The 26,827-nt window shown below is 40.4% G+C and overlaps 1 protein-coding gene across 1 annotated transcript; it reads left to right on the forward strand.

Moving 5' to 3' along the window:
• Positions 1 to 1,699: 1,699 nt before the first annotated feature.
• Positions 1,700 to 26,149, forward strand: tnfrsf19 (tumor necrosis factor receptor superfamily, member 19). Its single transcript, XM_034224787.1, has 10 exons — positions 1,700 to 1,962; positions 4,321 to 4,412; positions 5,444 to 5,557; positions 12,614 to 12,792; positions 13,304 to 13,389; positions 19,511 to 19,675; positions 23,030 to 23,158; positions 23,673 to 23,775; positions 24,535 to 24,752; positions 25,392 to 26,149. Exons 2-10 carry the CDS (start codon positions 4,347 to 4,349, stop codon positions 25,394 to 25,396), a joined length of 1,065 nt encoding a protein of 354 aa, XP_034080678.1. The 5' UTR covers positions 1,700 to 1,962; positions 4,321 to 4,346; the 3' UTR covers positions 25,397 to 26,149.
• Positions 26,150 to 26,827: the final 678 nt, after the last annotated feature.

Here is a 26,827-nt window from a genome sequence, read left to right on the forward strand (position 1 = left end):
AGTATACAGACCATGATACAGACAGACTCATGTCAGAGTGACATTCAGATCACCAGTGTACAAATCTAACCTCAACATACATGCATTTTAACAATAACAGTTACAAACAGACATAAGAATATGTTAATGCAACTGCCACAGTGTAAATTATTCATTAAAAACAAATAAAGCTGATGAAAAAGTTAGAGTCTTCAATCGGCCCTATTCTGCTCTTTGTGGTTTTCCCTTTCCTGTAGAGTGTTATATTGTTTTGTGTGCATGTAAATGGTCTGCAAAGGCTAAAATCACTGTGTTCCCTCCAGAGGGAGTTTCTCTCCCTGCCTGAATTATTGGACTCCTTTGTTTACTTCCGTAATAAGGTGACATATGTAACACTTGCGCTTATATTGACTAGAGCTCCAACACATTGTACGGGACATGACCTATCACAACAGAGCCGTGCTAACCAATCAGAGCAGACTGGGCTCTGGTTTCAGACATAGGGTGAAAAGAGGTGCTGCAGCACAGGCAGTATGAGCAAAATAAATAGCTTTTTGGACATTAAAGCATGGAAACGTGTCACAGTAGAGGCACAGAGTAGCCTACTAATATGAACCTGAATATGAGCATAGTAGTGCCCCTTCAACTTGACACATAATGTGTTAATAATAACTTATTTGTGGCATATTTCACAACAAGAGACATGTGAATAAATAAACTAAGCAACAGCTAATTACATTTGCAAAGTAATTACATTTCAAAGTAGACTGCTTGAATGGATGCAAAACATGCCCAGACATGTAGGCTACAGTAATTGTCCACTTTAGCTGCAAACTGCAGTGTTGAACTTTTGTCCTCTGTGTCTTTGCCTCGGTGCAGACATTCACACACACGCACGCACGCACGCGCGTGCGCGCGCACACACACACACACACACACAGTCACTGTCATAGTCTTATAGTCACAATCCTCACAAATCAACTCGGTCGCAAAAAATGAAATTTCACATTTAGGAATATGAAGAAAATAATAATCAGAAAATGGAAAATCATTTTAGGTAGTTTAACAACATCTTTACTTGATTCAGAATCTTTATTTAAAGGTTTATTTTTACTCAGTGGGACTGATTTTACTTTCAATGGCACAAGTTTTGTAAAAAAAAAGAAAAGACGCATGGATATATTTTGTATTGAACTTTATTAAATAAGTTGTCCAGCCATGATGCAAAAGTTCCAACACATAACAAGCAATGATCCCTTTCCCTTTTGAATACAGTATCTTTTCCAGCATGCAGACACAATCAGTAAGATGTCATTGAACCTGCTCTTCCTCAGAGTTGAATAAGAATACAAAATATATATATCCACTTCTTGTTAGATGTATATGCATTTCATTGGCTTGCACTCTGCACAATGACAACAAAAGCAAATTGGGACCGACAGGGACCCTGTGAAGGAGGACCATTATATAGGTCGACGGACCACAGTTTGGAAGCCACTTGGCTGGAGCTCAAAAACCAAGAGACCAACTTCCATGAAACAGCCATTAAATAAACCACACACACACACACACACACACACACACACACACACACACACACACACACACACACACACACACACACACACACACACACACACACACACACACACACACAGAGTGAAGAGGGAGAGAGACTGATAACAAAGCGGTAGAGGAAACGCTATTATTGATCACATTTCTCAGCCAGTGTGTGTGTTTGCCTCGCGGGGACGGCTCTTTGATGTGAGGCAGGCTGATTAGGGATCAGATACTCGCGCGTCAGATCCATGAAGCCACCCCCTCTCCCCGTCTTTGATCTGTGGCAGAGTGTAGTCCTGCTCGCTGTGTTTCTGCAGCTGACATGGTGAGCGGACCGGTGCGGGACACACAGCTCACCTCTCACCGGTCTGCTGTCGACTTAAAACCACCAACAACTTCACTTAAATACTCTTTTTCTCTCAGGTAAGAAGAGACTTTCATTCGTTTCTAGACTTTCGATGTTTGGGCTCTTACGACAATGAACACAGAACAAGCCTTTGGTTCGTTTCGGTTAGTTTGCAAGTTTTACATGTGCACTATAGCCACTGGTGTAAAGTAACTAAGTACATACTCAAGTACTGTACTTTAGAACAATTTTGAGGGACTTGTTCTTGACTTCAGTATTTCCATGTGTTGCTATAGTAGGCTACTTATACTCCACTACAAGTCAGAGGTAAATTGTGTATTTTTACTCCACTACATTTATTTAATACCTTTAATTACTTAGCAAATTTGGATTGATGATGTGAAATATAATCAACACTTAAATAAGACTTTAGTTACACCTGGAGTCAAATTCTCAAGCTACCCTGCAGTATACAAAGTCATTAAAACTAGCTGCACCTTTACCAGCGTTGATAACACTTTAATGCATCAATAATTATAATCAAAACATATAATACTGCTGATACTTTTGTACTTTTACTTGAGTAATAATTTGATTGCAGAACTTTCACTTGTAACTAAGTAGGTTCTTACACTCTGGTACTTCTACTTTGACTTAAGTCCAAGATATGAGCACTTCTTCCATCTCAGACTATTACAATAATGATGCTGTTATTGTAGCTACACTGTAAGATAAATTGACTGTAATGTGGCTTTAAAATTTGCAGTGGTTGAAAAGTTACTCAGATGTTTTACTTAAGTAAAAGTACCGATACTACAGAGTCAAAATACTCAGTTACAATTAATAATCCTGCATTCAGAATTGTACAAAAAAAGTATTAGCAACATTAAGTTATTATTAATTATGTAACCTTCTGTACCGAAGTAGTCATTGTGCAGAATGGTCCATTTAGGCACCGTATATATTGGTACTTTTTAAAATGATAATTATTATTGCATTAATGTGTTCATCACTTCACTGTGGCACTTGATAAAGGTGGGGTTTATTTGAATTACATTATACACTGCTGGGTAGCTTTACCTATAATATAATGTGATATTGTACGAGTTAATTGATATCTTTTAATAATAGTGGTAGCTAAATGTGTTAAATAAATGTAGATTAGTAAAACTATAAAGTAGCATAATGTGAAAATGCTCAAGTAAAGAAGAAGTATCTAAATTGTGTACTTAAGTTCAATACTTGTCTTTATGTACTTAGTTACATTCCACCACTGGAAAAGTACTCAGATGTTTTACTCAAGTTCAAGTAGCAGTACATAATAGTAATTTAAAATGTTACTTAAGTAAAAGTAAAAAAGTATCAGCATCAAATTAGACTTAAAGCACTAAAAGTAAAAGTACTGGTTATGCCTAAAGACCCATTTCAGAAACATAAGGTGTATATGAAATGACTGGATTATGATCGGAGGTGAAAGAAAGTGATCAGATCCTTTACTGAAGTAAAAGTAGCCATACCTTAATGTCAAAATACTCCATTACAAGTACAATTCCTACATTATGAAGTACAAATCAGTTTAATGAACTTAAAGTATAGCAAAGTTAGTTTATGCTTGTTTATTACAACCTCCACAGATTTACATTAAGAAGACTCATAGGAACATTACATTAAAATAAATAAGATGGAAACTAAGTACATACTTGTACCTTACTTTAGTATTTCTATACTTTTACTCTACTTCACTTAGCTTTAGGGAATTTTCAGATGTTGAATTAAAACATGTGATAATCGTTCAACATAATGCATCTCTAAAAATGTAACTAGTGGACAAACATGTTTAAGGTACAACAAAGTACAATTAAACAATATATTACAAAAAAGTATTTGCATTAATAATGTGTGCATCAAAACTGTGTTTCAACAACAGTCAAATGCTGCTTGATGCAACAATATTAATAATCTCAAAATGTCATATAAAATAATATATCACATATTTCTGCATAGTTAGTACTTTAACTTTGTATACTTTAAGTACATTTTGCCGACCTGTACCTTTAGATCAGAAGGTAGGAATTTTACTTGGAATGGAGTATTTTGACAAAATGAATGGCTACCTTTATTTCAGTAAAGGATCTGAGTACTTCTTCCACTGATCATAATCCAGCACATTTAAATATAAGATCCTGAAATGGGCCTTTAGGCATTACCATTACTTTTGGTACTTTAAGTATAATTTGATGCCAACACGTTTTACTTTTATTAAGTACGATTTTGAATGGAGGACTTTCACCTGTAACTTGAGTACTTTTACAAATTGACTACTTCTTCCACCACTGCCTAAACCTGCCTGTATTGGTGGTACAACTCAGAAGAAAATGTTAGTTTTGATTTTTGCCTTTAGTACTGAGTTGTCTTCTGTTGTGTCCTGTTTACAGCTGCAGGCAACAAGTGCTTCATCAACATGTTCAGGATCCTTCAACACACCTTCTCACTTCTGCTCACCGTGCATGTCATATATTCAGCTCTGGTAAGCATTTCATCATTTTATTTTCAACACAAGAAAGAAAACAAGATCATTTCGTTCTTTTGATTTGCTTACAACCTATAATTACCACAATTTACAGTGTCCGACCCGTGCAAAACATTTCCATTAGGATAAACGCTTTGCAGTTTCAAAACCGTTGTAAATATAAAAACACAAATGTGCCAAAACACATAGAAATGACGAAACATCTTCACCAACTTGACAACACATGGATTTAGAAAACATTCACCAACTTGGCGAAACAAATACAGCATTTACTAAAAGCGCTGTATAAACGAAACACTGCACGATGGAAGTTGGCCAAGACCAAGAGTGAAAGTACAGTAAAGGCAAACAAAAAATGGCGTTACTGTAGTGGTAAAAAAACATTTACGTCAAAATCCATAATCATTTGACAGATTAATTATTACTTTAATACATCCAGAGGTTTGCCATGTCAGAGTTTTTCAGTATCGAGGCAAATCAGGTTTAACTGTCAGGACTCCCTATCAAGAAGTCTTCTGTCTGTAAAGTTTTCTTTCAAAATGACTGAAACGTTTTACTCTCATCCTTTGCTGTATGAACAAAACACTGCAAGAAGCTCAAAACACAACGGAAACCAGGGGACACTTAAAAGTGATGCACACAGCTTGGACTGGAGCATTTGGTGACTGTTGAAGTATTTCTGCTTTTACCTAATTACCTCACCTCTGCACACATACACATGAACTGCTAAACAGGCAACGGCTGGTAACACTGACAAGGCTGAGTGTCATTTTACTTTTTTGTATTTGTATTGTATTTGCTATCTTCTCTCTTGCGATCCTTGTATTGTTGCTTTTGATTAAGAATCTGCTGCTTTTCCCACAGGGCTCATTAAATGTTATCTCATCCCAACAGTATCAGACTTGTTTTTGAAGAAATCCCTTTTAAACTATTATGAGAGAGATTAGCTGTGGATTCAGTCTGTTGTGGATGAAAGTAGTGATGACACACAGGAATCTCTAACTTTCACCAAACGTCTGTCCCCTCAGATTCCTGTGGGGGCCGAGGAGGAGACGAGGGAGTGCCGAGAGCAGGAGTACAAGGACCGCTTCGGGAGCTGTAGACCCTGCAGGCAGTGTGATGCAGGACAGGAGCTCTCAAAGGTGAGTACACCTTCAATAAACAGGGTTATTTAAAGGTCACCTATTATGCAAAATCCACACATTCAAACATGTGTCCCCTCTGTGTAAAGAGACTCTGAAAGTTTCAGGAACAAAGATTCTCTCTCTTTTTGTCCTGATCCATTTATATAAAAATCTGTCTGAAAATGAGCTGATCAGATTTTGGCCACTTTATGATGTCATAACTATTTCTTGGCTTGTGTAACCATTAGCCAATCACCAACCAAGGTAACCCCCCCCCAAATGTCTCTCAGAGGGGCGTGGGGAGGGGCTCCTTATTTTTCCTTGGGTTTCGTGAAAGGCGCTATATAAATTGAAATTATTATTATTATTATTATTATTATTTTCATCTACAGTAACAGACAGAGAATCAGCACTTTTGAAACAGGGCTGAAACAGAGGGGATTATGGGTAATGCTGCAATGATCTGTTTGGTGTTTCAGACAAACACTTCAGAGACATGTTTTGTATATATCTGAGACCTACAATATATTGACGAAAAACAGTATAATAGGGGACCTTTAAAACTTTAAAACATATTTTGCGTTACAATAACTGTACCAAAAAAAGTAATGTAATGTGAGTATCACAATATAAAAAGTAACCTGATTAATTATCTCAAATATGAGTGGATTAACTAAAATAAAGTTTTATTATGTCAAAATTGTACTTAAGTCCTTGAGTAAATGTACTTAGTTACTTTCCACCGCTGGTATTAGGCAGCAGCTGTTGGAGCTAAATGCTAACATCAGCATGCTAACATGTTCACAAGGGATATGCTGTTTGACTAGCTCTAACACACACTGTGCCTAGTAGCCTACCAGTGCTTGAAAGTAACTCAGGAAATGTACTAAAGCACCATATTTAAGTACTATTTTGACCATCTTACAAGAGCTAGCTAGCATGCTAACATTTGCTAAATGGTGCTAAAATGATTACTGTGCCTGAATGTCATTTTCTTTTGCAACCTGTGAAGTTCTGTGAATCCTTAAAATATGCCTTCACGTTATACGGCTGATTCAACAAGGTTTTTTTTTTTGTTGCTGTTTTTCTGGTTTTACATGTCAAAAAAAATTAACAAAAGGGGAAAACTTACAACATTTGCCTTGGAAATGAAGTATAAAGCAGCATAAAATGGAAATACTCAAGTAAAGTACAAATATAGCCTACATGAGTAAATGTACTTTCCACCACTAGTAGTCCAATGAGGGATCTATTATCGGTCAGTTGAATCAACTTCCTGTACCTAAAGGAAGTGGGATGGTGAAAAAAAACCTCTCTGCAAATGAAAAGCAAGGACAATGTTGAGAAAAGTGTATCCAACATTATTTATGACTTCCTCTTTCATGCAGAGAGCAGCCGGGCCGGTATTAGCTTTAGTCGAACACCGGCCCCTCTTTAATCAGTCACACCCATACTCCTGACCTCCTGCGGCTGAATGGCTTCCATTGTTTCTCCCCGCTGCTCCCTGTCCAACTCATTGTCTTCACCGTTTGAAGCCAGCCATGCCTAAGCTTGCTGTTCTTTCAACTGGGACTACTTCTCCTCTCCTCCACCTACCTTAGCCACAGGTTTATGTGTGCTTTGTACAAACAGGCTTCAATAGACTCAGCTTTTTCCTCTCTGGCAGCCAGCGTTGGGAGGGTTACTTAAAAAATGTACTCTGTTACAATTACTAGTTACCTGTAAAAATGCTTAAAATCAGTGACTCTAAAAAAAAGAAGAAGAAGAAACCAAGATATTTAGGATTAAAAATGTGTCTTCTTTAATGATATGTATAGTTGTATACTGTAGTACAGTGCATTGTGAAAAAGAAGAGTATAATGTAAACTTAATGATAATAGTTTTTCTTGCAGTTTTTTCTCGAGTGCATCCTTTGTAAAGTTTTCCAAGACCAAGAGTGAAAGTACAGTCAAGGCAAACAGAACATTGTGTTACTTACTGTAGTGGTACATTTTTGGTTTTATTCGTCATCATTCATAAACATTAAAAAAGTTAATTAGTACTTTAATACATCCGGAGGTTTGCCATGTTTTTAAGTATAGAGGCAAGTCAGGTTTATCTGTCAGGAGTCACAATGAAAAATGTCTTCTGTCTGTAAAGTTTTCTTTCAAAATGACTGAACACTTCTACTCTCATCCCAGCTTTCCCCTACTGGTGGAAAAACTCTGCATCACCCTTGACATCTGTTGCACACATGCATTTAAGCCTGGTTGCCTTTAATCTCCGTGCACGCAGACATGCACTCTGTGGTCGGTCATACGCTTCAGTAGTCCTCGTGTTCCCTCAGCTCCACAGGCATGAATGCTGCTAGCCACCCCGGGGTCCTGGTTAATAATTGGCCGCCTCGCTCTTTCTCTGAAGGTAGCGGGAGTCCCGCTCACAGCGGCGACCCGGCCCTGCAACTCAGAGAAAGTTTCCCAGAGAAACAACTTCTGATCTGGAGACAATCCATGCATGTTCTGAAAGGCAGGGCTCAGAGGGAAGCAGAGTTTTGGAGTCACTCTGTGCAGCTGCCATGGAGATCCCAGAGGAATGTGCCCCAGTTTGCTCTGGAAGTTTGCCTCTGGAAGCTGCTCTTAGGCGGGCTGACACACATCAATTAGCCCCTTTACACTAACTGTAGCTAAAATAACCACACACAGAGGGAACGGCATTACATTAAAACCACTTATTCTGTCTCAGACATTTTTCATTCATAGTAAGTTGGACTTGTGCTGTATCAAGCATGCGAGGGGAAATGCTGGAAGACTGCCAGCAGCCTAAAAACACAACTTTGATGTGTCTTGTAGTTTGTAGCAAGAGTGAAACATTTCCTGCAGCCACACTTCCAGGGCAAAGGACTTCTGAATGAGAGACAAAAGGGTGTAAAAGCAACATGTACAATTGTCAAATTCAGAGAACAAGCATTATCTTCACTGTTATGTGTATAAAAAAAACATAAACCAGCTGTAATAGAGTGAAGACATACTCTGACAGCCCAATCATATATATCATTTTATAATTTAACAGAGGAATTGCTACGGACAGACAAATATTCAAAGTAGCCGTGAAAAAAGCAATTACTCGTAAAGGCAGAACCTTCTACAGCATTGAATGAAAATCATTCATGAGATGGAGAGACTGACATGTTTATAACACTAATAAAAGAGTTATACACTGTAAAATGGTCTCAATAGTTAACATATATCTTGAATTAGTATGATTGGAGATATACCCTATTCATCTACTGTTGGGATTTATACTGACCTTGATTATTTGCGGGGAAAAATGCATTGATAAATCACCATCTTGTGTCCATAATACACAATAATTAACTTTCTGAAAACTCTAGAACACAGGCTGTTTGGTTACTGTGCGGATGTTGCTTTTTAATTGTCTGAACAAATCAAGTTTGAGTGGGGAAAAAAGTGTAACAGAGAGGAGTGTGTTGTATCCCAGACAGAGCACTGCTCTAGCTCTCATACTTTGTTTTCAGTGTTGGTTCATTACCAGATCAGATGACTTGCTGCCCCCCTTGTGATTCCCTACTAATCTGAGAAATATCTCTGCGTCTGAACATGCTTCAGCTCTCTCTCTCCTCTACACTCCTCTGCTGTTATGCTTGGCAGTCCCACTAAACTGGATCGGGAGATAGGGCATGGAAATGGGATGTTTAGCATCTGTTTTTAAGGATTCACACATGAATGTCCATTTGCTTAAAGGGGCCCTATTATGATAATTTCCAGGTTCATATTACTATTTATTTAGTGCCTCTACTGGGACATGTCTCCATGCTTTAATGTTCAAAAAGCTTTTTATTTTTCTCATACTGCCTGTGCTGCAGCACCTCTTTTCACCCTCTGTCTGAAACCAGAGCCCAGTCTGCTCTGATTGGTTAGCTGGTCGGCTCTGTCGTGATTGGTCAACCGCATAGAAATATCCCGCCCCTTATCCTCATCTCATACAATGTGTTGTAGAGCTAGCCAATAGAAGCACAAGTGTTTAGTGATGTCAATATGTTAGGGAAGTCGACTACTTAAGTTAAGTGCATTTATGTCAAAACAGTACTTAATTATGGTGCTTAAAGGTGGGGTAGGTAATTTTGGAGAAACCAGCTCGAGTGCGCTAGAATTTGAAAATACACAGCCGGAAGAAATCTGCCACTTCCTTACAGAGCCCCTCCTCCAACACACACGAACACGCACATGACCAATGAGGGCACGAGATAAGTTTGTGCACCGATGGAAGGCTGACAGGCAGGTAGGCCATCCAGTTATTTTAGCCGGGCCGGCTAAAATGATTGGTCGTGCTTTTTACAGCGCTACGGCTAACACAGATGACATTTTTTAATGGATTTTTTGTCAAAGCACTTAAGATATTCATTGCTATCGGGATGTTAAGAGCATTCCATGGAATATAACAAAAAGTGTATCTCGAGCCGGTTTCTTAAACTTACCTACCCCACCTTTAAGTAAATGTTCTTTTGTTACTGTCCAGAACTGCTTAATGTGTATTCATTTGCAGTTATTGGTGGCTTTTTAATGGTGTGTTGGGAAAGGCTTACACATTTTGTTCTCACCCTTTCCTATAATAACAACAACGTCACAGTTTACCACAGAGTAAGGAGTTTCTTTGAGCTGCTCAGTCAGTGCAGGATGTTGGCTATGCAGCTTTGTTAGCGGGGATAAAAGAAGAAAGAGATCACTCCTTGATGATCTGTGCCGCCTGGATCAGAGGGCCAGAAGTTGGCCTGTTATTCCTTTTGTTTCAGTGCTCTGACCCGCTCCTGACGACGTGGCATCGGCCCCCGTCCTGCCATGTGAGGCCCCGCAGGCAGAGCTAGTGCCAGTGCTGAGCATGGGGGGGGGGGAAGGGAACCATCCTTCTTGTGGAAGTGGGTCACCTACAGCACTTTCTTGAGGAGTAGTATTAGGGTTGAGTGCTTTGGTAGTTTTCCAGCCTCCCTTCACTCAGTCTGAGCTTCCCACAGGCACGGGGGCACGATGATACGATACGATTCGATATCGGTTACGATATGTTACGATGTGGTTACGATACAATACCACACGTTACAATACTATACAATCGGATACACCACAATACGTAACGATGCGACACGACACCTTACGATACGAAAGGTACGGTATGATGCGTTACTTTGGGATACGATTAGATACGTTTCGACACCTAACGATACGATATGACACGATACGTTACAATACGATACAATATGTTCAAGACCCGTTACCGTACATTTGACCTGGGATTAAACTCTACATGTTTTAATGCTTTGGTCTAACATCATAGGTGGTAACAATCCACATTGGTGTAGTTTAGAAGCAAAGGTCATGGTGAGAAGAACTAAAACTCAACACTGAACTAACACCGAATATATTAATTGTATTTCTTTACTCCAGCTGTTCATTTCCATCTCTTGTTTTGTAATTCGTTCTCTTTCAAATCCCTCAAACGTTGTGTTGAAAGACCTCAATGACAAACTGACATTTAAATGACAGCTGATATTACTGTACACCGCGCTGAGTGAAAAGCTTCGGCAGGGATGACATCATGCATTGATCCTTCATTATCAGCTCCAAAGCAGCTGTCCACCTGTTGTCCAGCGGAGCAATCATGAGCCAGGAGGATAGACATGGGGAGGGGGGCCAGCTTCAAACGGGGCTTCTCTTCTCTCTTCGCCCGTGTCCCGTTTCACTGCCTGGGCATGCAGTCCTGCAGGAATGTGGGCACAACAAGTCTGATATGGGGGGGGGGGGGGGGGTTGGGTTAGGGGAAGCAGACTGGCAAGATATAAAGAAAGGAGGGAGGGGGGGGGGGGTAAAGATGCGATCGTCCGATGGCAGAAGATGAGGATTTCAGTCCTTCCAGCCAAACACATGACGTTGAACCCTTGAGCCAGCCTGGCCCGAGGTGGACCGGCGATATGGAGCGTTGCAGCTGTTGTTATGAACTCTCCATATAAGGCCGGGAAGGGAAGGGAAAAGTGGAGGTGGAGGGGGGGGGGGAGAGACAGAGAAAGAGTGAGAAACAGAGAGGGGGTGGCTGATGAGTGATAAAGAGGGGAAGGGCAGAAGAAAGAAGATTTGGTCGCCCACTGTTGCTTCTGAGATTAACACAAAGAAAACAGAGGAAATAAAGTCCCTATCGTCCTCCATACTGAAATAATCAAGCAGGTATTTGATTCATATAAATACTTGGGTGTTATGATCAATGGACAAACACAATAAAGTTGTTTTGGTATCGTGTCGTGTCGTATCGTATTAAATTGTATTTTTCGTATCGCGTCGTTTATATATCAGACCAGAGGTCCTCATTTCTACATTGCCGGTTGTTGTATAAAACAATGTGGAATGTGAAAAAGTTATACTCATTCTAAAATAAATAATTCAACGAACCAAACATAGTTCTTCTTTCTGTCTACATTTGTCAGAGCTGGCAAAAACATATTTTTCCCAAAAAATAATCTTTCAAAAACGTCTTGGTTTCAGGTGAACAAATCCTCAAAAGGTGGTTGAGCATTAGATCAGTCACATAGCAGGAGGAAGCTGTGCTTTTAAAGTGCTGTTTCAATTGTTGAAGACGACGAAAAGAGTATTCAACTTATTTTCTCCATATACCTCTCCATAATCCTTACCCCCTTCCTGAAGCGTTTCCTTTTGCCCACTGGCCACTCAATCAACGGGACACTCACAGAGTCTGCTTGGAGAGGGAGTTGCACAAAAACGCAGCAATAAACTTGCAATAATACAACAGTGGGTGTCCCCCAGGTCCTTTATTATTCAAATGACTGGCCTTTCTGGGTCTTGCAGCGGAAGGCCGCTCTTTGAAACGGAGAGAGTCAGGGAGATTATTGCCAGTGTAAAATGGACTCTCAAAAGAGGCCGGCCTTTGTTCTCCTCTGATCCTGCGAGCCAAGACCATTCTTTAATTCAGACCCCCGGTAGTCCACATTCAAGCCCTCTTTTCACCAGCTGCACATCTCCCCAAATCACCAACCCCACCTCTTACGCGGTGTATTTCTCCCGTTAATCCCCCCAGGAATGTGGCTTTGGTTATGGAGAGGATGCCCGGTGCGTGCCCTGCCGGAGCAGCCGCTTCAAGGAGGACCGCAGTCTGCAGAAGTGCAAGCCCTGCTTGGACTGCGGACTCATCAACCGCCTCCAGAAGGGCAACTGCTCGACCACCAGCAACGCCGTGTGTGGAGACTGTCTGGCAGGGTGAGGGCGACACACACAGCACAGAAAAAGTGTACTTTTCACAACGACGATAGAGAAAAGGTGGAAGAAGCAGTGAGATCTAAAACGTAATAAAGTAGCTACCAGATAAATTAGTAAAGTAAATATTGCACAATGATTTTTTACAACAGTATTGGGTAGTGCAAAATAAGTAGGTAGGTAAATATTTAGGTAGGAAGGTACAAACGTAGGTAGGTAGGAAGGAAGGATGTTTGGAAGGTAGGTCGGTAGGTAGGTAGTAGTAAGGTAGGTAGGTCTGTAGGTAACTAGGGAGGAAGGTATATTGGTAAGAAGGATGTTAGGTAGGTAGGATGGTAGAATTAAAATACTCTATATTCAACGTGTTAAATAAAACTTATGTAATACATACATTACAAATTGTGCAAAGTAGCTGTTCTGTTGATTAAAATGTTAATCCAGTGAGGTAGTGTGAGTACACAATGTGCAAATGTTCATGACAGATTTAAAATATTTCCCTTTGTGTGTTCAACAGATATTACAGGAAGACCAAACTAAGTGGTTTCCAGGACATGGAGTGTATCCCCTGTGGAGACCCTCCGCCTCCTTATGAGCCGCACTGTAAGCTCCTCTCCTTTCTTTTTCCTCTTCTAACGCTTGGCCTCACATCAGTGGGACATTTTGTTAAATGTTTCCATGAATGAAGGCTATTCATCCCAGCCCCACAATATGTTTTTAAGATGAAACAACTAGGATACAATAGTCCAAAAGCAAACAGCACACTATTGAACTCTAAGCCAAATGATACCAAAACGCAGGCTGCAGTGCCACAAACATGAAAAAAAAGCCTGTTCACGCACGCTCAAGGTCTTTGGTGTAACCAGAACTGCAGACGTTAGAGCAGTTCATTCAGTAAGTCTCCCTGTGCCAAGCTGCAGCGCCATTTGTGCAAATAAATGCTTGGATTTACAAAGCTAAGCAGTTGAAAAGCTGAAATGGATACCACTAACATAATGCTGGATTTGCCAACGCTGGATTATATTAGCTCAGAATGTCACTCATTTGCAGCATTCAATTTGGATTAAATGAGCAAACTTCCTTAACAAAACCTCTGTTAATATTTATAGACAAAACATGTCTCAGCAGCATTAAAAAAAAAACGACAACAGGTACAGTAGTGTGCTCGTTGAAGGCAGCACAATGTATTACCTTTTGTGCAAAAAAAGAAAGAAAGACGGAGGTGTGTTACAGTGTGTTCACAGAGCAGGACGCACATTCCAGTAGGCTGCAGATCCAATTAACGTCTTTTCTTCCGGCCATTAGAAACGGTTAAGTACAACCTCATGATTTCAGGTTTCCACATAAAAACCAACAAGCCAGTGAACTTATACCTCTGGTAATTGAGTGTGACTTCCTGGTGGTAGAGGAGGCTGCAGCTGTTTCTCTGGGAACACTTTTTGGCAGCGTGAGCATCAGAAGGACCCCAGCCAGGGTTAGCGAGATAAATGGAAACAGTTTGCGGAGTAATGGATTACATGTAATGGGATAACGTAAAAAAAACGATGTATAATAAAGCAAATGCACACATTACGACCCTTCAGGAGTCTCACAGAGAAACAAGTCTCAGTCAAACCTGAGCTAATCTTCAGTTCATCATCATGGCCTGTAGTTCAGAGAATGAATTCACCTGGGGGACATTTCTCCCTCTACTGTATGTGCTAAACTAAACTACATCACATATATTTAAAGGGGACCTATCATGCAAAATGCACTTTTTGATGTCTTTTAAACATAACTATGTGTCCCCGGTGTGTCGGGGAACTCACGCAGCGTCAGAAAATAAGACCCTCTCTATTTTCCTCCGTACCCAAATCTCTAAAAACGGGACTACAACGGAGCTGATCCAGATTTGCGTCCGATATGACGTAATATCGGAAATGTGGGCTGGCTTTACCACGGCCCTATCAGAAACGTTGCTATCAGAAACAATGCCCGACTGTTTTGGACGTAATATGGTCGGTGTTTACATTAGCATCGCTAACACTCAGAGCTAACCTGTGCTGGAGAGCATGTGTGTGAAGAAGCAGGAAATAAAAAGGAACTCACCTTGTGGTATAACCGGCAAGAGAGAAAGCCTTTGAGCTCCAGACTGTTTCAGAAAGAATCCTTGATAATCCATGATATGGCGTTTCATCACCGCAGTATTTGCCGGTAGCATCTCCCGCATGAGCTCAGCCCCCTCCTTTTTTTTATCAACTTCTTTTTTTTAAAAACTTTATTCCCAAAATCAGCACGTTTGAAACAGGAAGTGAAATAGAGGGATATGAGGCATGGCTAGAATGGGTGATCTGTTTGGTATTTTGAGCAAAACACTTCATAGACATGGTTTTTATATATTTGTATATATCTGAGACCTATGCTATTGCCTAGAATAGCATGATAGGTGACCTTTAAGGCACTTGTTTTTTCTATTTTCCCCATTTCTCACAAACATCTAATTTGAGGAATCCTGATAACTGATGTTGTGTGGCTTTACTTCAAACTCAAACCATTGTTTCTCTTTCTACTGAGCAAAGAAAGATGAAATGCATACCTGCTTTGTGTAATCCAGTTGGAAATAGTAATTAGAACAATACAGGGATAAACTACAAAGGGCAAGTATGCATGTGTCTGTCTGCATGATTTCAGTGTGTGTTAGCAAGGTTTAGTCAGCTCTGCAAGATCTACCGTGACAGTGAAAAACTCCAGCAGATAAAACACATTACAGAGGCTGAAGGAATCCATAAAACACAGTCTTGTTTCTCTACTCGGCTCCAAAAAGCCACTGGGGGAAAGAGAGGAGGAAGGGGGAGTTAAGATTTACAGTCCTCCCCTGCATAGATGCACCGCTGCCCCCGGCCAGCGTGGCCTTTTAGAAAAAGATCTGCCCTTCAAGTTTTCACCACCCTCCTGGAGATAACACTGGGAGGGAGGCGCAGGACTTTCAAACATTTGGAAATGCTCCGCTGAGAGTCCCATCAGGAGCTAACTACCAGACACAATGGACATTTTGTCTGGCATGCAGGCCTCCTAGTGTCTGAACCGAGAGCTCACAGATGGACGGACGAGCAGACAGTTATGTCAAGGCCGGCGTTCATCACACAAACACTGAAACAGCATGATTGAGGAATGAAAAAGACAAACATAAGATGTTCTAATTAAAGCATTACTCTTCCATTAACCTCATCTGAGTATCACAATATAAAAGGAACCTGATTACTGTCTTTTGGGTTACCTCAATAGGAAATGCAATGCAGATAGATCCAAGATAAAATAAATATCAACCAGATGTTTTTTACTTGAGTGTATTATGTAGGAGAACAGAACAATGTGACCTTGGAAAGAAGTAACCAAGATAATTAGGGGTCATTTGTTCAGAGATTTTATTTATATGAAAACCTGCCTTTCATTAAGCAACAAACAACAATCACTATGCGCTTTTTAGTTTCCACTAACATTGTAATCCTGATAGTAATCCACCATTTTTTAAAATATAATCTGATCACATATTTTTCTATTCATCTGTAACGGAATATAGTTACTTTTTAGTATCCTAATTACTAAGATACAAACATGTGTTACATGTAATCTATTACTCCCCGACCGTCTCGTGTTATATTTCAGTCTGTTGAGCCCTCAAAGCAGAGATTACCGTGATAATCTTCATAAACACAGACACGGTATTGTATTTTCAACATGTAACATCTCTCCATTGTGCTTGAATTTGTTCTTCTGGTCACATTTATCTCGTCCAAGGTGAGCATCACCTGCACCCCACCCCCACCCCCCCCCACCCAAACAAAGGCCTCCTGTTATCTGAGGCGCAGCAGCTGCAGCACACACACACACACACACACACACACACACACACACACACACACACACACACACACACACACACACACACACACACACACACACACACACACACACACACACACCTGCTGATATTATCTGCACACCAATAACCCGCAGCCTTTCATTCCTCCCTGCATGTTGACTTTATGGGATGCCACATACTCCAAATATAAGAGGCACCTCTTTACACCTCACAGGGGTTTCAAACTTTTGTTCTCTTCTGGTGTATTCAGTTTTCTATTTTATGTGATTTTTATGCATATTTAGACAAGTTTCAGCACCAATGCCTGTGTGTAGAAGGGCCATACATTAGAACATATAAATGCATGATGTTATACCAAGAACTTTGGATTCAGCTATTTCACTTTTACATGTAAATGGTGTGAAAAGACCTGTGTTCCTTCCAGAGGGAGTTTCTCTCCGGCCAGCTAACCAATCAGAGCAGACTGGGCTCTGGTTTCAGACAGAGGGTGAAAAGAGGTGCTGCAGCACATACAGTATGAGAGAAATAAAGAGCTTGTTGAACATTAAAGCATGGAGACATGTCCCAGTAGAGAAACAAAAAAACGAATATGCACCTGTCACCTGTGTGAATCGAGCGCTATATGTATTTTAGTTAGTTAGTTAGTTAGTTAGTTAGTTAGTTAGTTAGTTAGTTAGTTAGTTAGTTTAGTTAGACCCTCTGGGTCAAACTCGTTCTTAGAATTTTTTCTTTTTTTGTCCTCCCTTGGAAGGCATGTCAAAATACCCTCATCCCCCATGTGGTTGAATGAAAAAGCTGCTCAGAGCTAAAGTAATGTTTACAGTGCATGACAAAGAGCTATGTGTTATGAAAAGGTTGGACCTCTATGATTAATGTTCTGAAAAGCAAACAGCAGCGCTCACTGAAAAAGATTTTCTCAAACAAAAAGCCATTCATCTTTTTATATCGTCGTATTCATCAACAATCTCTCACAATTCCTTTTTTTCATAGCGTCAAACCTGCATACTTCTAATATTTGCTCTGCAATAACACACATCCTCCCTGTCGTACATTGATGAGGAGAATTGTATTTGATTACTGATAATGACTGAGGCATGTACATACCCATAGCAAAACAGTCCTGAAACATGTCATACTGTTCGGTTGTTTTGTGATCTACGTATTTAAACATTACATTCTGTTGTGTTTTTAAATGTTGCTACTCTCTTTTGTTGTGGTGGAGGATTAGCCTTTATTTGAGAGTGACTACTCTATTGTTGGATCACTTGCTTCTCTCTTTGAAGAGGTCTTGAAAGGATAATTACCTGTAGCAGACACTAAAATAGTGCCAGATCAACTGTGATATCTAACCTTTAGAAGTATTACACTTTGGTGTTCTGTATTTTTGGGATCTATAACCAGCATTGTCGAGGTTTAAAAGTCTTTAATAGAGTGGTGCAGTGATGACGTATTTGTGTAGGATGACCTGGAAGTTAGCATCATAAGGTTATAAAGGAACTACGACACGGTCACATGACTTCATGTCAACACCGTTAAGCTAAAGTTAGCTAATGTTGGGCGTGATGACGTTTAGTCGTCTCATTTAGACACTTGTTAGCAACCGCCGTTTTTAAATTTAATGACGTATTTTGTGACGTAAACCAAAACGTTAAAATCTCTTCAGCTTGTGTTAACCACAGATCTTATTTAAGGTTTACCAACAACACATTCAGAAAGCCATTGACCTCCAGACGAGGGAACTGGAAAAGTGCTGACTAATTTCTGCTTTTTAGGACTCACTCCTGCTCCACTCTGTATGAGAGTGTCTGAAGGGTCTTGAAGATGAGAGCTGTTTGAAAGCGGCCTAATCGTGAAATCACTGCACTAACTCACCACCGCAGACACAGTGACACACAGAAGCGTTAAAAGAAACACACCCACACATATATTTCCTATTTCAAAAGCCTGACCAACATGTCTTTCTCCTGATTTCATGTCTGTGTGACGAGCGGTGAGGAAGCCCCGGGGCGGTGGGAGGTGGGGGAGAAGGTGTCTGTAAATCATCTTCTGTGGGGAACCAGACAGAGAGAATCCACCACAGGCGTTTTCTCTTTGAACACCTATTTCATTAGATTTTCAGCAAAGAGATGACTGGCTCAAGGCGCAAACGAAATTATTTGTCTCACGTTACCCGACGGATAATATGATGTAGCTTCTCCTCTAAAAAAAAACGACTTAATGTTCAAAAAGCTCTTTCTTTGTCTCATACTGCCTGTGCTGCAGCACCTCTCTTCACCCTCTGTCTGAAACCAGAGCTCAGTCTGCTCTGATTGGTTAGCTGGCTGGCTCTGTTGTGATTGGTCAACCGCTAAGAGATGTCCCGTCCCTTAGCGGGACGGGACACGTACAATGTGTTGGAGTGCTAACCATTAAAAGCGCAAATGTTACTTAGTGATGTCACTATGTTACAGACGTAAACAAAGGATTTTAGCCTTAGCAGACCATTTACGTGCACACAAATCTAAAGAAGACTCTACAGGGAAGGGAAAACTCCAAAAAGCAGAATCGGGCCTCTTTAATTAAGCAAAAGGAGCAAAACTACAGTTACAATACTTGGTTACAACTAAAACTAAGTAGGTAAACAAGCATTAACATCATAATATATTTAAAGAACCATATATGTATACAGTATATATGTGATTTTTACAGTAAATGAGCTTTTGGTTATATATATATATTTTTCCGGGTTTCAGGACTCCTTCCTGCACAACTCTATATTCACCCTAAAAGGTGCATCACGTAGATTGAAAGTACCCTGATGGTTTGCTCTCATGTATAAACCCTTATCGTGTTTCTCATGTCTCTCCCTCCCTCTCCCTGCAGGCATTGGGCGAGTGAACCTGGTGCCCCTCCCCCCGGTGGTCACCAGCCCGCGGGACATGGCGCTGGCGGCGGTGATCTGCAGCGCGCTGGCCACCGTGCTGCTCGCCCTGCTGGTCCTCTGCGTCATCTACTGCAAGAGGCAGCTGCTGGAGAAGAAGCCCAGCGGTGAGTCTCAGCCTCTGCACATCTGCTTGTTCACAATATTTCAATCAGGAGAGACGTGATGTATGAAATACATGTTTATTACCGGGACACATGGTATAAGAAAATGATGATTGACAGATTACAACAATGAATTAACTGATGTTTGGAGATTAGGCCCCGGTTTGTAGGATGATCATTCGGGAGGGGAAAACCGCTCCGATGAACCCCCCCGGGGTCTAGACACTGGTGGTGGTGATAAGTGGTTCGGTCTGGTCTGAAGGAAGAAGGATTAGCTTGGCCCTGAATTAGGAGACAGGAGGCGAAGGGGTGGAGGAGGGTTGTGCGTTGACACCTGAAATGACAACTGACAGAGAGGGAAGAGCAGATTTAAAGGGGTTAGCAGGTGCGATGATTGGCTAGCTGGGGAGTAACGCCCCTGATTACTTAATGGAAGAGGAGATTGAAGTGACGTGTAACACCAGGGGGTATTGGTCTTCCTCATTGAACTTGCGCTAAGCTTCATGTTTATTGGTATTTTCTATTGAACAACAACCAAAAACCATGTACATCACAGACACATACACGCATACACACACCCTCAACTTGCACCAGGTATTAGTATTCCTGTTGTATTTGCTGTAAAGTGTCTCTACTGTAGGCTAATTTTATTATATGTACAGCACTTTGGCTCGACCAAAAATCGTTTATAAATGTGCTTTATAAATAAAACTTGATTTGATTTGAGTATTAAAAGCATACAAATCAAATAAATAAAACAACATCATTTCACAGTTTCCTTTCAGAGACATTCCCATCCCTCATGATGTGCACATACGGCTCCCAGAGCTGAACAAAGTCTGTTCAAGTTGATCTCTGATAAAAAGAATTGGCTGAATCAGGACAGGTGTACCTCTGATGAGTGGTGCTTTGATACATGTCTTCAAAGATCAATGTAAACGCTTGAAGTTAGAAAACACTATTCATGCACTTCTGCTTAAGTTCCTACTTTTGCACATATTCTGAAACATATTCAGTTTTCAGAACAACTAAACAATGAAGATGTACATAGTGATGAGCTAGCAGTGGTGGAAAGTACATTTACGTAAGTACTGCACTTAAGTTCATATTTGAGTATTACTCTACTACATTTATTAAACAGCTCTAGTGACTTTTCAGATGTTGCATTAGAAAACATGTGATAAACATAATGCATCTCTACTAACTGATTCATGTACAACAAGGTAATTACATTAGAAACTTTTACATGTGGTACTTTAGATTAATGTAATGCCAATACTATTGTACTTTTACTATAGTGACATTTTGAATAGAGGACTTTTCCTAACAGAGTACTTTTACAATTTAGAATGACTACTAGAGTACTTCCTCCACCCCTGGATATATGATGTGTTTTTGAGATTTACTGAGTTCTGTAGAAACTAGAAGCCCATGTTTTGTTGCCGTGTTTTATTTCCTTGTGCACCACAGCGATTAAAGTTGTGCAAGAAAGTGCATGTTAAAATATGAGTGGCACTTAATAATAATAATAATCCCTTAATAATCGCTCTTTTGTCAGCTTCACAAACACGGTGCCAGTTCATCTGTCAGCCGTGATCTCCAGTGTTAAGCTTCATTAAACCCCGATGTTACATATTTGTGGGAACTTGTATAATGAGCCGCATTCATCAGACTAAAAGCGCTGGAGTATGTGAAACGTCCCGGGGCGAGGAGTTAATGACATCACGTTTTCCTGATGAACCTGAAAACAAAGATAGAAGTTACCAAGGCGTGACCAGTTACCTGTTTGTACCCATGTTTTAGTGCAGGGTGAACACAAGTGAACTATTGTTTTACTCCAACCATGCGGCCACCCTTCGCCCAAGCTGCTACTAAACACTCACAGTTTAAATTATACTCAAGAATTTTAATCGCCCTCATGGACCCGAGGGTTGTGAGGCATTCCTCAACACTTTACAGAGCATGAAAGAAGTTTAGTCAGATCTGAAGCCAAGAGGATTTCACCTGACGGCGGCAATTAGACAACAAATCAAAATTCCAGGTTGTTTCTGTTACCATTTTTAATAAGGTTTTTATTCTATTGAAGCAAAAGGGTACATATTTCTGAAAAAGCTAAACATGAACAACAAGAATAAAATATAATAAAATTAAATAAAACGAATAAAATGCAATAAATAAACATGCAGAACAAAACGACCAACAGGAAAAAATAAAATATATATAGTATATAAAAAAATGATGAGAATCTAGTTAATTTAGGAAAAGAGAGTAAAAAGGCGGGCTATTCTTTACAGGTCATAAAAGTACTACCTTACTTTAGCAAAGGGGAAGATTTGCATACTTCTCATTACATGGTTTATAAAACATTTAGTAACTAAATACTTTTAAAGGTTGTTAATAAACATTTCCAAAAGATAGGTAATGTCACTTTTGCAACCTGGCAACTCAAAACAAGTCTTTGTCGCAGGTAACTGCTAAAATGTTGACTTAACCCTCGTCTTGTGTTCGTTTTCTTCCCATTACTTTGGTGTTCGCGGTCAAATTTGACCGGTCCTGTTTGAACTGCTATTACATTAACACAAAAACCATTAATCATCACCAAATGTCATGAAACACCCTTTCAAACTGTACATACTGTATTGTTTCAGACTACTGGTACACATGAAAAACTGCAGTAAATATACAAAGAATAGACACTGAACATGTATTGCGTGTGCGCGGTGTGATCCATGTGGGGGGATGGGCACATAAGGGGGGGAAAACACATCTTATTATTGGTTATGAATTCCTTTTCTTTATGGCGGTCCGCATTGGGACCGGGAACACCATGGGTGTTACAAATCAAATCAAGAAAGTGGTGATCAGCAATTTGATATGTTCAAATGTCTGCTGTGAAGGATATCACTGATTTTAAATGTCATTTTCTTAATGTCTTTCATTTTTTGTAAAGCACTTTGAATTGCCTTGTGTTGAAAAGTGCTATATAAATAAACTTGCCTTGCCTTGCCTTAATGCAATCCAATGTAAAACAAAAAAGTTATGATTGATGAAAGTAGTAAATCGGTCAGATTTGACCCGAACACAACAGGAGGGTTAAATTAAATGTATTATGTCAACAGATTTCATATAACTGTATTAGGTTAGTTGAAAGCAATAATATTAAGTTTTAAAAAAAAAAAAATGAGGTTCAACTTAATATTATTGCTTTCAACTAACCTAATACAGTTATATGAAATCTGTTGACATAATACATTTCATTCAGTTTTTTTCAGTGTGATGTAAAAACCATTATAAAGGAAAATAATATTATCAATACTGTCCTGTGTGTTGCTGTTTCTAATGACTGTGGTCCCTCAGCGGCCTCTCTGCGGTCCCAGGACTGTCCCTACAGCGGGGCCGAGCTGTCCTGCCTGGACCCCCGCTGGCTGCACGACTTCCCCCAGAGACACTGCTGCCGGTGCCACCTGGGCCCCGGACACACCTGCGGTACGTCTCAGCTGCAGAACATCAAACTATTAGTGTATCCTCACTTCAGTGGCCGTTTGTCCAAAGTAAAGAGTTCTTAGGCCACTAACCCGTCAGTTATATAAACGTCACTTTATGGTTTTTAGAGTAAAAGGCTAACGGTAGGCTGTAAAGGAACCACAGCACGGTCACATGACTTCACATCACCACCGCTAAGCTAAAGGCGGCTAATGTAGGGCGTGATGATGTTTAGTCTCATTTAGACACTTGTTCACCGTTTTTAAATTCACCTGTGGGGTAAACATTTACGTATTTTAGTCGTAGAACCAAACTTTAAAGTCTCTTCAGCTTTTCTTAACAACAGACCTTATTTCAAGCGTCTAACTACAAACACATTTAAAAAACAGTTGGTTTTGAGAAGAGGGAACAGGAAGTGGTAGAACGCTGACTCATTCACAGGTTGTAGGACTCATTCCTGCACCACTCTGTACAGTGTGATGGCAGGTGGGTGAATTGATGTGTGTGTGATGTTCAGGTCCGGTGCACCTGATCCCGTCTCTGTGCTGTGAGGAGAGCTGCAGTCTGGGCCGCAGCCTGGACGTCAGCGCCTTCCCGTCCCAGACCAGCCTCAGCGACGGGTGAGGAAACACAATATACTGAAACAAAAATTCATTGAAATAACGGTGATAATCTTTCACTTTTTAAAGTATAAATACTGCACATTTTTGCCCCTGAACAGAACTCAAAATGAAAACCCCAAAGAGTATCTAAATCCTAACAGGAAGCTCAGCTCAAGGCTTTATCTTTCAAATTAAAATAAAAGGTGAGGTTTATTTTCAAAATAAAAGATCCATAAAGTATCTAAATCCTAACAGGAAGCTCAAGGTGAGGTTTATTTTCAAAATAAAAGATCCAGAAAGTATCTAAATCCTAACAGGAAGCTCAAGGTGAGGTTTATTTTCAAAATAAAAGACTCAGAAAGTATCTAAATCCTAACAGGAAGCTCAAGGTGAGGTTTATTTTCAAAATAAAAGACTCAGAAAGTATCTAAATCCTAACAGGAAGCTCAAGGTGAGGTTTATTTTCAAAATAAAAGACTCAGAAAGGAACTGTATCTGAACAGTAAGCGCTGGATGATGCATGTCTTTCAAAATAAAAGCCCCAGAAAGCAACAATACAGCTACTGCTTTCAATACCTACTCAGTGCTGGCATATTAGCACCGGGCGGACAGTCAACATTTCTCAGAGGGGAATTTTCTACATTTAATTGGATTCTAGGAGACGCTGGGAAACAACTGGGGAATCTTGCATTAAAGTTAAGCACCACAGGGTGTGGCTGTGAACAGAGATCCTGGAGATAATAACCACAGCTTTTTTTTTTAAACTATGATTCACAGAAATACACACCAGGATGAGGAGGCAGGACATCCAGAGTCAGGCTGCAGAGAGGCCGCTGGGATGAGAGGAGCTCCAGAGCCTGCAGAGAGTGTGGAGCACGGAGAGGAAGAGGAAAGGTGTACGTCGAGGGAGAACTCACCTGAGAGGAGCAGACGGAGCTACAGTGAAGCTGTGACGGATGCACTTCTCCCCAAACAGCAGGCATCAAGTCAGGACGGTGAGGAGACGCATGACTGTCCTGCAGGAGACCATTAGGATGCCGACCCAGATGTTAGCATTTCTCGACAAACAGCCAATGGGATTTCTCCATGGGATTTTAGATTAGAAACAATCTCTGTGGCGAACAAACGTTTATTTAACTTGCACGTTTTGTTCAGTTGGGTAATCTTCACATATTAAAACCACTTTATGATTTTTTTAAACAAAAAGCTAATGTCACCACCGCTCAGCTAAAGGCGGCTAACGTTAGGCGTCAAGACGTTTAGTAGTCTCATAGACACTTGTTAGCAACCGCCGTTTTGAAATTCACCAGTGGGGTAATTACTGACGTATATCAATATTTGTTTTACACTTAAATTAATAATCTGTGCTCCACCTCTGGAGAACAAAGAGGATATCTTAAATAAATCTGCAGTTTTTCTATAATTACTTTAGACATGAACTGCTTGCTTGTAATTCCTGCTGTGTGATGTCCTCTGCTGTTGATGTCCATGAGGAGCAGCTGGTTAAAAAAACAAGACATACCAGACGGGTTTCTTTGATGTAGACAAGACGATTCCCCCCCCCGTGCCTCTGGGTAGATTTGTTACTAATCACCGCGCGCCTCTTCCTGCTCTCTCTCTCTCTCTCTCTGCAGGATGACATGGATGTCTTTGGCTCGTGTTGCACCCTTGAACCACCCCGGACTCAACAACAGCCGCGGCCAGATCCCGGATCAGATTACCCAGCAGCCACTTCCTCCCCCCCCCCACCACCTCCACCATACAGACACTATCAAGTGCAGCCGCCTCTTTGAAATGCCTCCTGCTGTGCTGACCTCAGAGCCCCTCCTCACAGGGTCAGAATACAGTATGTACATACATGCAAACAAAAGCACTGCTGAGGAAAGCACCGGGGCACTGAGATAAAAAACACACACACACACACACACACACACACACACACACACACACACACACACACACACACACACACACACACACACACACACACACACACACACAGAATGTGAACTCACTGGCCCAGAAGTTGGAACTGAATGAAGTTGGAGTATTGATTTATGACGGTGAATCAAAGCGAGCCGCTGCTTTGCATATTATTCACATGTAGGAGAACATGGCCGCTGATCCTGCAGCTGGTGTTATGAAGCTTTTTGTGTGTAAGAAAAATGTGAGGCGTGAAGAAAAAAAGAAAAAAGTGTCAGAAAGTGGTTTATTAATGTTGCACATTGAAGACAATCTTTCATGGAACAATTAAGACGAGGAATGTGATGTAGATACTGTAAAATATTACATAGGTCAATATTTTTGTAACATAGACTGTTTCCCTTCCCCCTGTTATAGTGTTATTGTAAACATTTTGTTTTTGTAAATAAAGCACTTGAATACGTTTAAATAGTGAGCAGTTCTTGTGTTGTTCTCCAGTGAATTCATTCAAAGTGATTTATGTATCTCTTGTAAGCAGTTAGAAAGTACGATTTTAATGAATGCCTCAGGCTGCCGCCATTCAGCCTTTCAGCCACACCCCATTCCTTTTTAATGCACATTTTCACTAGGTCTCATATCTGCAAGTCTTATAATAATACAACATTTTGATCAGCAGGATAGTCTTCATGAAACAACCCAATTTGTGATTTTTGAAGCGTAAAGTCAATCTCCAGAAATACCATGAGGCTATAGAGGACCGGGTGTTTTTATCTCTTGCAAAAACAACAGCTCAAATTATTTTTCAGTTGAATCACTTGAGCTTCTCTGGCCTGCAAGGGTCAACATGAGAGGAAAATAATGGTTAAAAGGACTGTATTACTTACACTGTAGGGCCAGGTAGCTCAAAGGTACAACAAGTTTTTAATATTCTGTTTCAAGCTTGTCTTGTCTTTGTTCAAATCAAAACTAATCAAAGGGAAAATGCTCCTGGGGGAAAGTAGTCATCTCATTTAGGAACTTGTTAGCAACTGCCAATTTTAAATTCACCACCAGTGGGGTATTTACTGACGAAGAACAACACGTTCAAGTCTCTTCAGCGTGTGTTGACCACAGACCTTATTTCAGGATAACACATTCAAAAACCATT

Source organism: Gymnodraco acuticeps, unplaced genomic scaffold (genome assembly GCF_902827175.1).
Source record: "Gymnodraco acuticeps unplaced genomic scaffold, fGymAcu1.1, whole genome shotgun sequence".
Classification (NCBI taxonomy): Eukaryota; Metazoa; Chordata; class Actinopteri; order Perciformes; family Bathydraconidae; genus Gymnodraco; species Gymnodraco acuticeps.